General features: G+C 32.0%; 1 protein-coding gene across 1 annotated transcript; it reads right to left on the bottom strand.

Annotated features, from left to right (window-relative positions):
* Positions 1-149: 149 nt before the first annotated feature.
* LOC130612220 (uncharacterized) lies at positions 150-10,484 on the bottom strand. Its single transcript, XM_057433521.1, has 7 exons — positions 9,988-10,484; positions 9,883-9,911; positions 9,706-9,801; positions 9,417-9,494; positions 3,487-3,523; positions 2,733-2,807; positions 150-1,690 (listed from the first exon to the last, which is right to left on the bottom strand). Exons 1-7 carry the CDS (start codon positions 10,153-10,155, stop codon positions 1,139-1,141), a joined length of 1,035 nt encoding a protein of 344 aa, XP_057289504.1. The 5' UTR covers positions 10,156-10,484; the 3' UTR covers positions 150-1,138.
* Between the last annotated feature and the right edge of the window lie 2,501 nt (positions 10,485-12,985).

Here is a 12,985-nt window from a genome sequence, read left to right as displayed (position 1 = left end):
AGTACTGTAAAGTTGAATTTTAAATCAAAGTTAAAAAAAAGTAAAATCATTTTCTAAATAAAAGCAAAGAGGAACTTTTCTTTTTTTGCAAAATCTAATTGACTCGTTGAAACTCCTTGGTCACGAGTGGCAAGAAAATTTGATTACAGTCAATTTGACAAACGGTTTAAAAAGCATTTTGGCGTGAATTAAATACAACGAATTGTTAAATAATTTAGTTTCAGCATTGTTTTAACACTTTTAGAAATCCACAAGGCTTAAACCTTTAATTTGACAGAATTCGAGATAAATTTCTCTTCTAAAGGTAATAGCAGCTGATTGTTATGTAATAAAAGCGTGTGAAGGGAAATCTAGAATTATTTAGCTGAGCTGCGATATTATCAATTTCTACTTGACATCTTATGTCATTCAAGTTGAAACTAGCGAAACATTTTATATCTTTTTTTATTATTGCACAGTGCAATCACCGTTATCATAACCGAAAAGAAAACGTAAGCAAGATATGAGAACTGCTGCTAAATAAATGTAGATATCCAACATTTAAATGTTAAATTAATCGTGTTTTATCTCTATTGATGATATATGTTAACAAAAATATTACAATTTTAAAAGTCAAAATGATACATATAAACGTTATCAACATTTCTCAATGGATAAAATTTTCCCCTCATACGTGTAATTATGCATATATTTTTCAATGAAGCTATCTGTTTAACAGACAATCTATGCCCGAATTATCTCTCCATTCTGAAACATTCTCATAGTTCTGGATGTTAGCATTTAGCTTAAACAGGAAGACAAAACTGATATGACGAGCAACTCACACTGTTACGTAATGAACACAAGTATGAAATCTATTTGCATAAACCTCTGAGGGTACTTGCATTTTAGTCTTCCTAAAAAACTGTTGAGAAAAGCAAAACATTTATGCTGCAATACACAGCTGCATGTAACGACGTATACTCCCTTTTACGAGAAAAAAGATGAAGGCATTAGTAAAACGTTCGGTATCACTAAGGTTAAAACGGAACAAAGTATAAACCACTACGTCTTAGAAATTAAGAAAGGGTGATTGTCCCTCCACAGCCAATCATTTCACTTACATACCAAACTTACAAGAAACTTAAATAGGAGGTGGCTATGGAGGGGTGGGACGGCTATAAAGGGCGGGACGACGATTAACACGGAATGACAATGGGCGGGGGGTAGATGGTGTTGGATTAGACGTTATCGGAGGAAAGAAAGTAGGCAAATGAGGTGGAGTTGGTGGGCGTGGTGGCGTAGGTGGGCGTGGTGGTGTAGGTGGGCCTGGAGGTGTTGATGGAGTGTGGAATGAGAAGCGGGGATAACGTCGTTTGGAAGAAATGGGTGTTGATTGGTTTGTTGGCTGGATTGGTGGTGGAACAGGGGAATATGCTGGAGAGTTAGGGTGTTCACAAGGGAATGGTGGATTCTGCGGGGAGGACGAACATGGACATAACGTAGACGAAGACAACGAAACACACGGCACAGACAAACAACGAGGCGCACATACTGTTACAGATGACGATGATAAAGAAAGAGGTATTGGTGGAAGTTTTGGAACAGGTAAACAACGATTAGGAATAAGGGAACGGGGTGATGGTGGACGGGAAAGTGGTGGAGACTGATCCCTGGCTGCCCCCCTCTGTTGTACGTTATTCTCTAGTGCCTAAAACAAAGGTTGGATAAATGTCAAAGTTTTGCCTTATAACATGAGTAAAAACCCTAGCATTAAATGTAAACAATGCATGAATATTCTGAATAATGTTCCACATAAAAAGAAAGTCAATTATCTCACTTTTGATTTTTCCTTGTAGAAAGTTTAATGTAAATTTTGCACTACAGAACAAGAAACGCAAATTACGGAAAACCATACTTAATTATATATTCATTTTCATCATTTTATCCAATGTTATTTTTATCATTTTACCCAAAATAAACGTTTTTGTATATAGCTAAATTAAAATTTGAACCACTTAAGTCTTACACAAGAAAATCCATAAATTTTAAGCAGAGTAAATTAAGCCGGCATCGATCAGTAAAACAAGCCGGCAAGAATTTCAACTTAAATTGTGAACTGAAAATAACCAACCAATCTTATTATTTTGGAACATTTTGAATCTTAGCGTGTTGATAAACTTTGAGCAATAATCGGTAAAAGATTTACTCGGTCGAAAATATAGTCGGTTAAAATGGTTTGTTGGCAAAAAACATCGGTACAAAGTATTAATCCCGGAGCTAAAACTTGGTGACTTTCGCAGATGGTTTAAGACGAACGTCTTTCTTGTTTTTATTTACATTGCTTCGAAATATTAGTTATTTTGTTCTTCTTGATTATAATTCGTAAGCATAAGAAAAGATTAGATTAATGTTAAAACAGTAGCGCCAAAATGAGTTTCGAAAATGAACCAAATGTAATTGTTATCTTACTGGCTTCTTATTTGTACGCGTGTTTGCAATTTCAGTGAACTTATAGAATTCTTTTGTACTGGGCACTTATAACGATTAGTGAAGTATATTATGGACGGATGATGAATAAAACATTCTACATTATCGCGAACACAAGCAGCAAAACAAGTAAACATGACATTTTAGAAAGGCTATCACACTTATCTTGGTTAGTCATTGAACTTAAAGTTTCTTTAAGGTATCTCTAAAAGAACTGGTGCAGTTCTGTACAGAGCTTCAAATTATTATTTTATAAAAATTACCTCCACGCGAGCCTCCAATGCAGAAACTCTCTCCTCTTGTGTGCGCATGTATAATCTCAGCCATTCTGGTGCGTTCTGAAAATAAGATAATTGGTATCAATATTACTAAGAAATACATTTATGACGCAAATGGTTAATTTATTGACTTTAAGTAAAATGATTTTTAATTAGTGGTAGCATATAGGGCACAATGTAATTTGGGATTAATTTTTGACGAGTAGCTTACGAAAGGAATTCTGCTAGGTTTAGGTTGTAAAAACTTTTAAAATGATTAACATTTTTCTCATCTTAGAAGTGAAACTTTTGCTGTTTTATTAAGAATATTGGACTATTTTTAAAGATCACACACACTAAGCAGTACCCAAGTAACAAGACACATATAAGTTAAACATAAACTTCGTTAATACACATCGAAAGCATACTTGATTATGTGGCTATCACGATATAGTTCCGACAAAGTATTTCATTGTAAACAGACAATCTCACGTTCATTTGTTTGATTGGATTCGTTTGATCATAATTGCGTAAAAAATAAATATGGGAAAACATTTTCTTCGATATCGTGCTGTTTCTTAAATTCTCTAATCCGTTAACTCCACTCTTAAGGATTGCAAATAGGTCTTAATTTGACACAAGTGTATCTTTTTAAAACAAACTCATAATCAACGTGGCTGTAGCAAAAGTTAACTGAACATTTTAATGCATCGTACCTTATTTATGTAATTCCGACTAAATGTAAAAATAAATTACTTACTTCAAGCCAATTTTGTAAGTTTGGAGGAGGATCAAGTCTAAATAAAAAGTATACGGAGTCATTATAAATTACGGACAATATGGTAGAACAACGACTTAGGAGATATAGTGAAAGAATGAAAAGCTTCAGGAATTAGAGCATGTTGATTATAAAAACATAAAAATAATACTGAGAAATCGTTTGCATAGAGCTAGTTACGGGTTTCTACTGCATTAGAGAAGTTGGTTAAATAAAAAAAAGATGTTATAAATAATTGAATAGAATAATGCGATATCTTAAAAGAGTCAACACATTTGAAACAATAGTTATTAGATCTTTAAGTATTTCATTCTACGAGCATATTCCGAAGAGACCATGCTTTTTATACGATAATCAGTCCACTGGCAAAGTTTAATGGGATATCTAACATCACACGACATTACACTGTCATCTACTATTTTTATCTGTTTTGCGTCGCATAGAAATAAGATGTGGCAATGTTTTGACCCATTTGAAAAAACAAAACTGATTTTTTATTTTCTCAGTTTTTGCTAAAAACATTTCAAATACAACTTACGCGTTACACCAAAATAATAAAAGTCGTGTGCGCTCTAATAAAAGGAACTTTTCTTCTGAAGTGAGAATTCCCCGTTCCCTCTATACGGCTAATTCGCAATGCATTATGGTAGTTGTATTCCGCGAAAACGTAAACAAACCATTCGTAGTAACAAAAATGGCCGAACAAGTACACTTCATCCTTAATTCTACTCAAAACCAAAGCGATATACAAAATTCTAATCAAGACAACAGTTTTTTTCAAAACTTGGGCTCTCCTGCAAGCATTGGCTCAAACTTTTCATCAAGTTCAAGCTTTTTATTGCAAGCTAAAAGTAAAGGAGGAGGGATAACTTGCTGTGTACCTCTCTGTCAAAACAACTCAAAGAAGAATCCAGACTTATCTTTTTATGTCATTCCTAAAGACTCAGAGCTTCGAAAGAAATGGCTTTTTATGATCAGTAGAAAGGATTTTGTACCTTCTACATCGCATAGAGTTTGCTCTGTTCATTTCACTGGTGGAAAGAAGACATATATGAACAATGTTCCCACAATAGTCCCAAAAACTATCAAACCAACAGCTAGCAAACCAAGAAAAACTCTCAACAGTACAAACTGTAAATTGCAACTATTTTCTCCTGTGAGGGCTACGACAAATGACATTGCTGCAGAATTATCTGTGGAGGAAGAGTTAAAACAAGAGTTGGAAAAATTGAGAGCCGAAATTAGTTGTATGAGAATTCATGAAAAGGAACTTGATCAAACTATTGAAAAACAACAAGCCACTATAAGTGACATAGCATTTTCAATTGACCGGTTTAAACACAATGAAGCACACTTTAAGTTTTATACCGGATTCGAATCTTATAAATTATTCAAAGCAGTTTTAGAATATTTACAACCAGCTGCAAATAAACTAATATATTGGGGTTCAAATACTAACACTGAAAATACAAAAAATATAAACTCTACAAAACGAGGCCGATCACGATCATTGAGCGCAGAAGAAGAATTCTTTATGATACTGGTTCGAATTCGATGTGGACTTTTGTTAGAAGATATGGCTGTTCGATTTAATATGTCGACAAGTCACACAAAAGTCATACAAAAGGATTAGTCGGAATAGCTCCTGATGGATCAGTGACATTTGTCTCTGATTTGTATGGTGGACGCTTTTCGGATAAACGAATAACAAAAGATAGTGGTATATACGATTTGCTAGAGCCTGGGGATTCTGTGATGGCTGATAGAGGATTTGAGCTCGAGGAAGATTTACCTGATGGAGTAACATTAAATATTCCACCATTTTTAGATGGAAAACCTCAGCTAAGTTTATTAGAGGAAAACGAAACTAGAAGAATAGCATCTGTACGTGTACATGTCGAACGAGCAATCGAACGTATAAAAAATTACCGAATTTTACAAACAGTTTTCAAACTATCAATGGCTGCTGAACTCAATAAGATATGGGTTATTTGTTGTTATTTAGTTAATTTTTTACCACAGTTGGTACCAGATGTAAATACGAATGACTAAAAATTATAAACTTTCGTACACTATATATATATATATACTAGATCATGAAATATAAAGACAAAACAATATTGTGAGGAAACAATTTTATTTACTCACACTGTTGTTCTGTAATGTTGCTGTGCATGAAAGTGAAATAAAAGTGTGTTAGCTCAGGCAAAGTAATTCTGTTCCATTTTTCCTTTTGAAAAACTATTGTTTCCACATGTCGGTCAACTTTTGTATAAACAATAAAATCAATTTCATTGACTTGTGTTACTGCCATCACACCTTGACATTGGTGAAAATAATTATGTCTTTCTTTGAGTTTTGGCTTGCCATTCGATATTTGTAAAAAAAAATTTTTATCTTTGCATGCGTCAGAAATAGAGCAATCCTTTTTTGAATATGGGCACTTCACCTCAATCAATCGAGCATTCCCATTCAAAGTTGTTGCCCCATCAGGACTTGCACCTAACCACGGCCATTTTGGATTAATAACGAAACCACATTTTTCGACTTCAATATTTTTCTCGGTTTGATACCAGTTTAGAGCATTAACTTCATTTTCTAAGCCCCATTTGCAGGCCTCTGATGTAAAGTTTTTATTTTTATTTAGACATTTTTGTAATATGCTTTTTGGATGTATATTTTTTCTTCTATTTATAATAGATCCAAAATTGGATGATGTTATGCGTTTCTTTCTTTCTGTGTACCACATATCACATTTATACTGAGTACATGTGGATTTTTCTATGTCTCGAACTTGTTCGGCATTGACATGAATGAAATTGTTTACAAATGACTTTTGCTCATCTGATAACTCTGCTATTTCTGGTTCAAAGTCAAGAGCCTGCAAAAATAAATTAACTGTCGGACGTAATTCAACTGTTTCACTGTTTGTCTGTTCAAAATTAAATTCTTTTATAGATGTGTCATAAAATGATGATGGTTTATAGTCATTTCCTTGTAATAAATATGCCATTGAAGTTCCTTGCCCTATTTCAAATAAGTCTGTCGCTAATTTTTTGACTTTTTCGGTTGAGGGCTCATGTGCAAACAGTGGTGTAGAACAAAATTTTCTATTTCCTGTGACCAACGTCTTTTGCGACTTTCATTTGTGTCTTTCGTAAGGTCTGCTTTCTCGAATGCCATTGCAGAAAATTTTATTGGTGCAGAATTTGCACTTTCTCCAGGTACATGCCATTTTTGTAACAAATCTGTGCATGTCTTGTCATCAGGGACAATTTTTAAGTCCAACTGTTTGTATTCAACCAATTGAAATAGAACTGCTGCGACATGCTTACAGCATCCTCCTGCTCCAGCTTTACATAAACATTTCGCATACAAAATATCACCACTTCTTTGACACAGGTGGACATAAACAGAATATTTTTCTCTTTTCATGGAAGCAGCTACAAAACATTTCACAAGAAAAGTTAATTTTTCAGCCATAACATTACTTTTAACTCTCACTTTCTTCACGTAGCTCTCCTTGAATAGTTGGTATCCAAGAATTTTATGCTTTGTAGCACCCTTCGGCTTGCTATCACAGCTATTTCCAAGAACTAAATATTGGTGAATTTTCTCCTGGGTGATCGAAGGCATAGCTGCAAGATCAGTTGACCATTGACTTATATCTTCGTGTGTTCTTTCCTCCACTTCTTCGTCCCTCTCGGCATTTGTTAATTCTTTAAAAACAGGTCTTGGTACCACACAAGAGCTTTGAGAAAAGCTAGGCCCAAGATCTGTAGAGCTTAAAATTATATCTAAATCTGTATCCTTATTTATTACTTCCATTTCGACTTCTTTCACTCCTAAAACCTCACTAACTAACAATATTTAAATGTTTACATCAATAACACGGGTTTTGGATAAGGGAGATAATGATTTTCTTGAGGAGATTTGAAAATTATCACAAACAATAACGGCTTTTTGTTATTATCGCCACAATAAAAAGAATGCTGTTATTTATTTACAAACTCTCGCTTCTGGGAGGGAAAACTGTAGAATACAACTACCATAATGCATTGCGAATTAGCCGTATAGAGGGAACGGGGAATTACCATATTTGTAACTTTAATTTGTAGGATGAACAAAAATTGACGTATTTCTTATTATCTCGCCTAAAATAAGGCAGTTCTAACGTGTGATTATTTTAAACTATATTATTATTTTAAAGTCATCACAGCCTCAACTTTCTTCATCAAAAGTCGTTTAATCGTTCTATGTACAAAAGTAATACGAATTTGAATTCATAGCATGAAGAAAGTTTTACATGTTTTTACGTGATTTCGTTTGTCCAACGATTTCCATCCTAACTATTACGAAACGTGTTTTTGCTAGCTTTATATTTATTCTATGCAGACATTTAGGAAAATAAGTGTTTTTAGGAAAATGTAACATTAACTTAAGGTACACACTTGCCTAGGGAATATTTTTTCCTTCACAAAAGAAAAAATCTCTATAATAATAGCCGTCGTCTGTCTGTCTCTGCGCAAGATGGTAGCTTAGCTGCACAGTAGCGAGGCGCACACAATGCGGTATAAAAAAGATGGGTGATTCCGTGGATTTTTGTACTCGCCACCGGCTATTACAACAATTCGGTGTGTTGTCTTTTTATTGTCATAAATATAAAAGAATTGTTTGTTTGTTTATTTAAACCCTATTCCCCCTCCCTTGTTAACCTTTTTTTTCTCTGCTGCATAACTATGGTATATATTAGAGACATGCGTGCCAAATTGTTAGGTCAACTCCTGAAACCTTTAATATTGTCTATTTATCGAAACAACAAATTTTATTATAATCATAATAATCGGCAAAATTTAACAACTTTATCTTGATTATTCTTAGTATGAGATAGCTTCAGCAAGAAAACATCATTTATCCAATTTCACGATGTCTTAAACGTATATATCTTTTTATCTCCATATGGTAGCCAATTTTCTTTCACCTTAGGATTTCAGGAAAGATTGTTTTAAATTTTAGTTACAATTTGACAGAATCTTATATCTGCATTGTTTATAAAAAAAAAGATATTAAGAGATCGGACAAAACAAAAAAAAACTGATTAGAAACTACGAATCAACTGAGTTGTATCGTGTACTTATACTTATGTGTATATTATATATATTATATACATATATTATATATTATATTATATTATATTATATTATATTATATTATATTATATTATATTATATTATATTATATTATATTATATTATATTATATTATATTATATTATATTATATTATATTATATTATATTATAATATATACAAATATTATATATTATATTATATTATATTATATTTCAATCAGAATGTTGAACTTCTCTTTGAACTGAACTTAAACCAAAGTCCTTGAGAAGCAAAATCAGACTTAACACTCGTGTTATATACGAAATTATTATTCATGTTCAATGTGGTCATTGCCAAAATGAGCAAAAGTTAATTTATTGCACACGTGTACATGTGTGCAATGAGTTCGTTTCGGGTAAATCGTTGTTACATGAACATTATAAGGACGAAATAAAATTGTGAAAAAGGCGCAAAAAAAATTTACTTGTAGAATTGGAGGAAAGCGACCAGTTAATACAGATATGTTTTTAGATTTTATAAATATATTATTCCCACAATGAATTACGAAACTGACAATTGATACTGGACAACATGCCCAACACACAGAAGTGAGCATCTATTCATAGTAAGTAGGGATCCTAATGCAAACTGAATTTGTGTAAATCATTTTTCATATTTTTTAGTTCGTGAGTTCTTTCATAGGAATTATAAATGAGGTAGCAGTATGCCTTCTTGAACTAATATTGCTATTAATCACTTTGATTGTGCAAAGTATTCTTTTAACTAAATAATGATTTACTTACGGGACTATGTATGGTCGATCCTCCTCATCCACTGGCATGGGTGCTACTGGTTGAATTGGTGGTGGTTGCTCAAAGGCCCTTAATAAAATTATTGCACAATATTACAACGTATACAGTTTTCCGTTATAAGGAACTCAATATAGAAATTGTTTTCTTCGCCATGATTATTCTTTTTATTAAAAACATTCAAAATGCACAATAAAATACGAAGATTTTTTTTAAATACTCTTACATTGTGAATTAATACTAAAAACGGGAAAACCATTTCATTGTAGAACGGTAAACCTACTCATTATGGATATTTTCATTTTCTTCTTCGCGATTTTCCCCTCGGTTTAACCTCCTCCGCCTAACTCTAACCAACACCGCTGCACCATCATTTTCCCTGCAACAGACAACGATTATCTCTATAAGTATATAGCATAGTGTGATAACATATTAACAAGAAAAAGTAGCAAAAACTTACGCCACTCTCTTCACTGCTCTCCTCGGATTCTAAAATAATTAAATAAGTAAACCATTAGTATTAAGTGGTCATTAGAACAAAACAGGTTTATATCAGATTTCTTACCCTTCGGAAAACTGAATGTAAAATAAATTTTTCTCCATTCCTCCACACTTCTCTTGGAGCTTGTTGCTGCTGCCGTTGTTGTTGTTGTTGTTGCTGCTGCATTTGTTGTTGTTGCTGTTGTTGTTGTTGTTGTTGTTGCTTCTGAATTTCTTGTTGTTGTTGCTGCATTTGTTGTTGTTGTTGTTGCTGAATATGTTGTTGTTGTTGTTTTTGTTGTTGTTGTTGTTTTTGAGTTTTTTTCTTTTTCTGATTTTTTTGAGGGTTTTCTTTTCCATAATTAAATTTTTCTTTTTCTTTTTCTTTGTTTTTCTTGGTAGTGTTCTAAAAAGGCGATAAAACAAAATATAAAACAAAAAATAAATAAATAAAAATCGTTTAACAATTAAATTGGTCCCTGACTGAGAATACAGAACTAAGCTAAAATTATTGCTTGCAATCAAGATGTTTTTCCCTTATAAAGAATGTTGAGGAGAAAATTTAGGAGAGTAGATCAACTTGTTCATCGGGTTTTTAACATTAAGTAATAACAAAGATTGACTCCAATGATTTTTTACAGTTGGTGAAGCTTTTGCAGAGTATTTTGCAGTTTAAGGACAATTAAATTGAAAAAATGTGGAATCAAGTGACGTCATCTGCTGAGTGGGTAACTAGAGGCTACCAGAAACTAAAAAGGACCAATTTCCTAAAGCTGGGTTAACCAAACTTTTTAAATAAAAGACAAATTGATAACGTTATGAAATTCCATCATCTACAATTGTTTTAAACTCTACACACGGGTGATACTTTCAAATATTACTTTTGCGAGTTTTTGCTGACTTTTAACAATTTAACCCTTCCTAACTGTTGATCAAAATCATATGAACAAGCGTTTTAAATTATACATGTTAACAGACAAGGAAAAACAAAATCTTTATAATGAATGCCTCTTTCTGCACTGGTGGCGTCAATACAACTATCAAAACCTGAAAAATGTTTTTCGTTGTCTCCTGTCTATCGATCAGTTTTAAATCAAACTACCACCAATAGATAATTCTTAACACCTGCCAATTTAAGTTTTCGTCAAAATTAATTCTTTTCTGCTTTTCTCTAAATTAAAAGTTACCAAAGAAGTAGCACAACGTTCTTGTTGTTTGGCAATAGTAAAGTTGCAAATAAATATTCGTTATGTCTGTTTGCATAAAAATTTGTAGCTCCCATAAGAAGAAGTAACAACTTCGTGTTATAAATTTAAAAGAATTCAACTTTGTTGAGTTTGCATGTTTGTCACAAATATATTTTTCTATTTTTTCTTTCAAAAAGCAACAAATGTCTAAAATTTCTCTTTTAATAAAACATCTTTGCATTATGATATCAGTTGTTTTCATAACATAGATTTTAATTATTACTTTTATTTATGACTCATAAAATTGTAACCTACATACTCATCCAAAATCAATCCCAAATTATTCTGCTCCATGCAATTATGACTGCAAGTAAATTTTGTATCATTAAACATAGTTGTTTTGTTTACAGCGACATTTTTCTAAGGTAGTAATGTGTTAGATCACAGAGGCAATGTTATCTTTGAATGAAAGTTAATAAATTACACTCGGTCAGGATTAAGAACTTTTTATTGTTTCTGAAAATTTAATTCACGTAAGAATATATTTCTATGAAAAATAATACAAACTTTCATTCGCAATAAAAATGACGCTTCTAAAGAGCTTGTGTTGATGTTGCCTTTTTAATGTTGGAGAAAAAATAATTTTTTGAGGAAAATATCAGTTAGAATAATTTTTAGCAGGAATGATTGATTAAAATCTATCTTTATGTACACCAAATATATTTTCTGAGAAAAAAAAACTTACAGAAATTTAACCGTAGGTTTACGCTTATTTGTTGTTTCTTTGTGATTTCTTTTAGTTAAACAAAATATAACAATTTTTGGAGGAAAATGATAGGTTCTAAATATTTTAAGTAATTGAATAATAACAAGGCCTATTTACAAAAAAAAGCTCAAAGCAAATAAATTCTGCCAATAGAATATGAATCGTTCACTACGTCAAAGGTTAACAAGGTTATTAAAAAGTTCCTTAATACTTTACTTGTGTGATTTGTTTTGGTTGGTGGGGCATTATGATACTTCTGTAAAAAAAAAAACGTTTTTCCAAAAACATGTTTTAGTTGTCAGGTAAACTCCTATACTTAACGTAAAATTAAAGAATTTGGATTACCACATTTCCAGTTCTTCACTAATTCATTTTTGTCTGTAGTAATTCAGAGTTTTTGTGCTCCAGTTTGTTTTACTTTGTTTTAAAAAATATCGAATTAACCCAAAACGAAATTAATCTTTGGATATTGTACTATGAAAAGGATACATCAGCCGATTTTTATATGAAAAAAGAACAAGGCTTTGTAAAGATTTTGTAACAATATAAAATAATAACCAGGGTAGAAAATATTGTACAACATTTCAAATTTTATGTTGGCCTTGATCTATATAAATCTAACATTACTTATTTTGTTTGATACAAAAACCTTGCATAGTTCAACGCTGCTTGATATTATATAAAGGCTGTTCATTCAGATGTAGGTCTCAACATTTTTATGCTGAGATTTTTTAAATAAACTATTGAAAAGAAAAGTAAATTACAGTGTCATATCTAACTCTGATTTCACATATCTAACACATAACCTTTTTTCTTTTGGAAGTTATATTAAAGACAAATGGTTTTTGCATCAAACATTTTATTTGTGAAATTAAGCAAATTTTAGCTAGGATTTTTTTGGCGCCATTTTTCAGCAACTGCTTCTTTAAAAAAGTTAAACCTTGAACTTGCAATCTTCATCGCTGGGGTTTACGAACCTTTAATTTCCTTAATGCTCACAATCTGTGATTTATATTTCATGCGTTATAATTTTTTCTTTCTTTCTCGGATATCAAGCAACTTTAATACCTGCCTCTTTCAAAATAAGAAAGCTGTTTTGTTGGATTAGAAGGAAATGATCAGAAGAAACT

This window comes from Hydractinia symbiolongicarpus, chromosome 10 (genome assembly GCF_029227915.1).
Source record: "Hydractinia symbiolongicarpus strain clone_291-10 chromosome 10, HSymV2.1, whole genome shotgun sequence".
In the NCBI taxonomy this organism is placed as follows: Eukaryota; Metazoa; Cnidaria; class Hydrozoa; order Anthoathecata; family Hydractiniidae; genus Hydractinia; species Hydractinia symbiolongicarpus.
Note: the sequence above shows the minus strand (reverse complement) of the source record. Positions and strands in the feature narration are given on the sequence as shown.

Bases quoted from the DNA above. Each gene is read 5' to 3' on its own strand.
- LOC130612220 (XM_057433521.1), bottom strand. From the start codon at position 10,155: ATGCAGCAACAACAACAAGAAATTCAGAAGCAACAACAACAACAACAA. The intron at 9,802-9,882 runs GTAAGTTTTTGC...TGTCTGTTGCAG, and splicing joins AGAGCAGTGAAGAGAGTGGC to GGAAAATGATGGTGCAGCGG. The intron at 1,691-2,732 runs GTAATTTTTATA...CCTTTGTTTTAG, and splicing joins CATTGGAGGCTCGCGTGGAG to GCACTAGAGAATAACGTACA.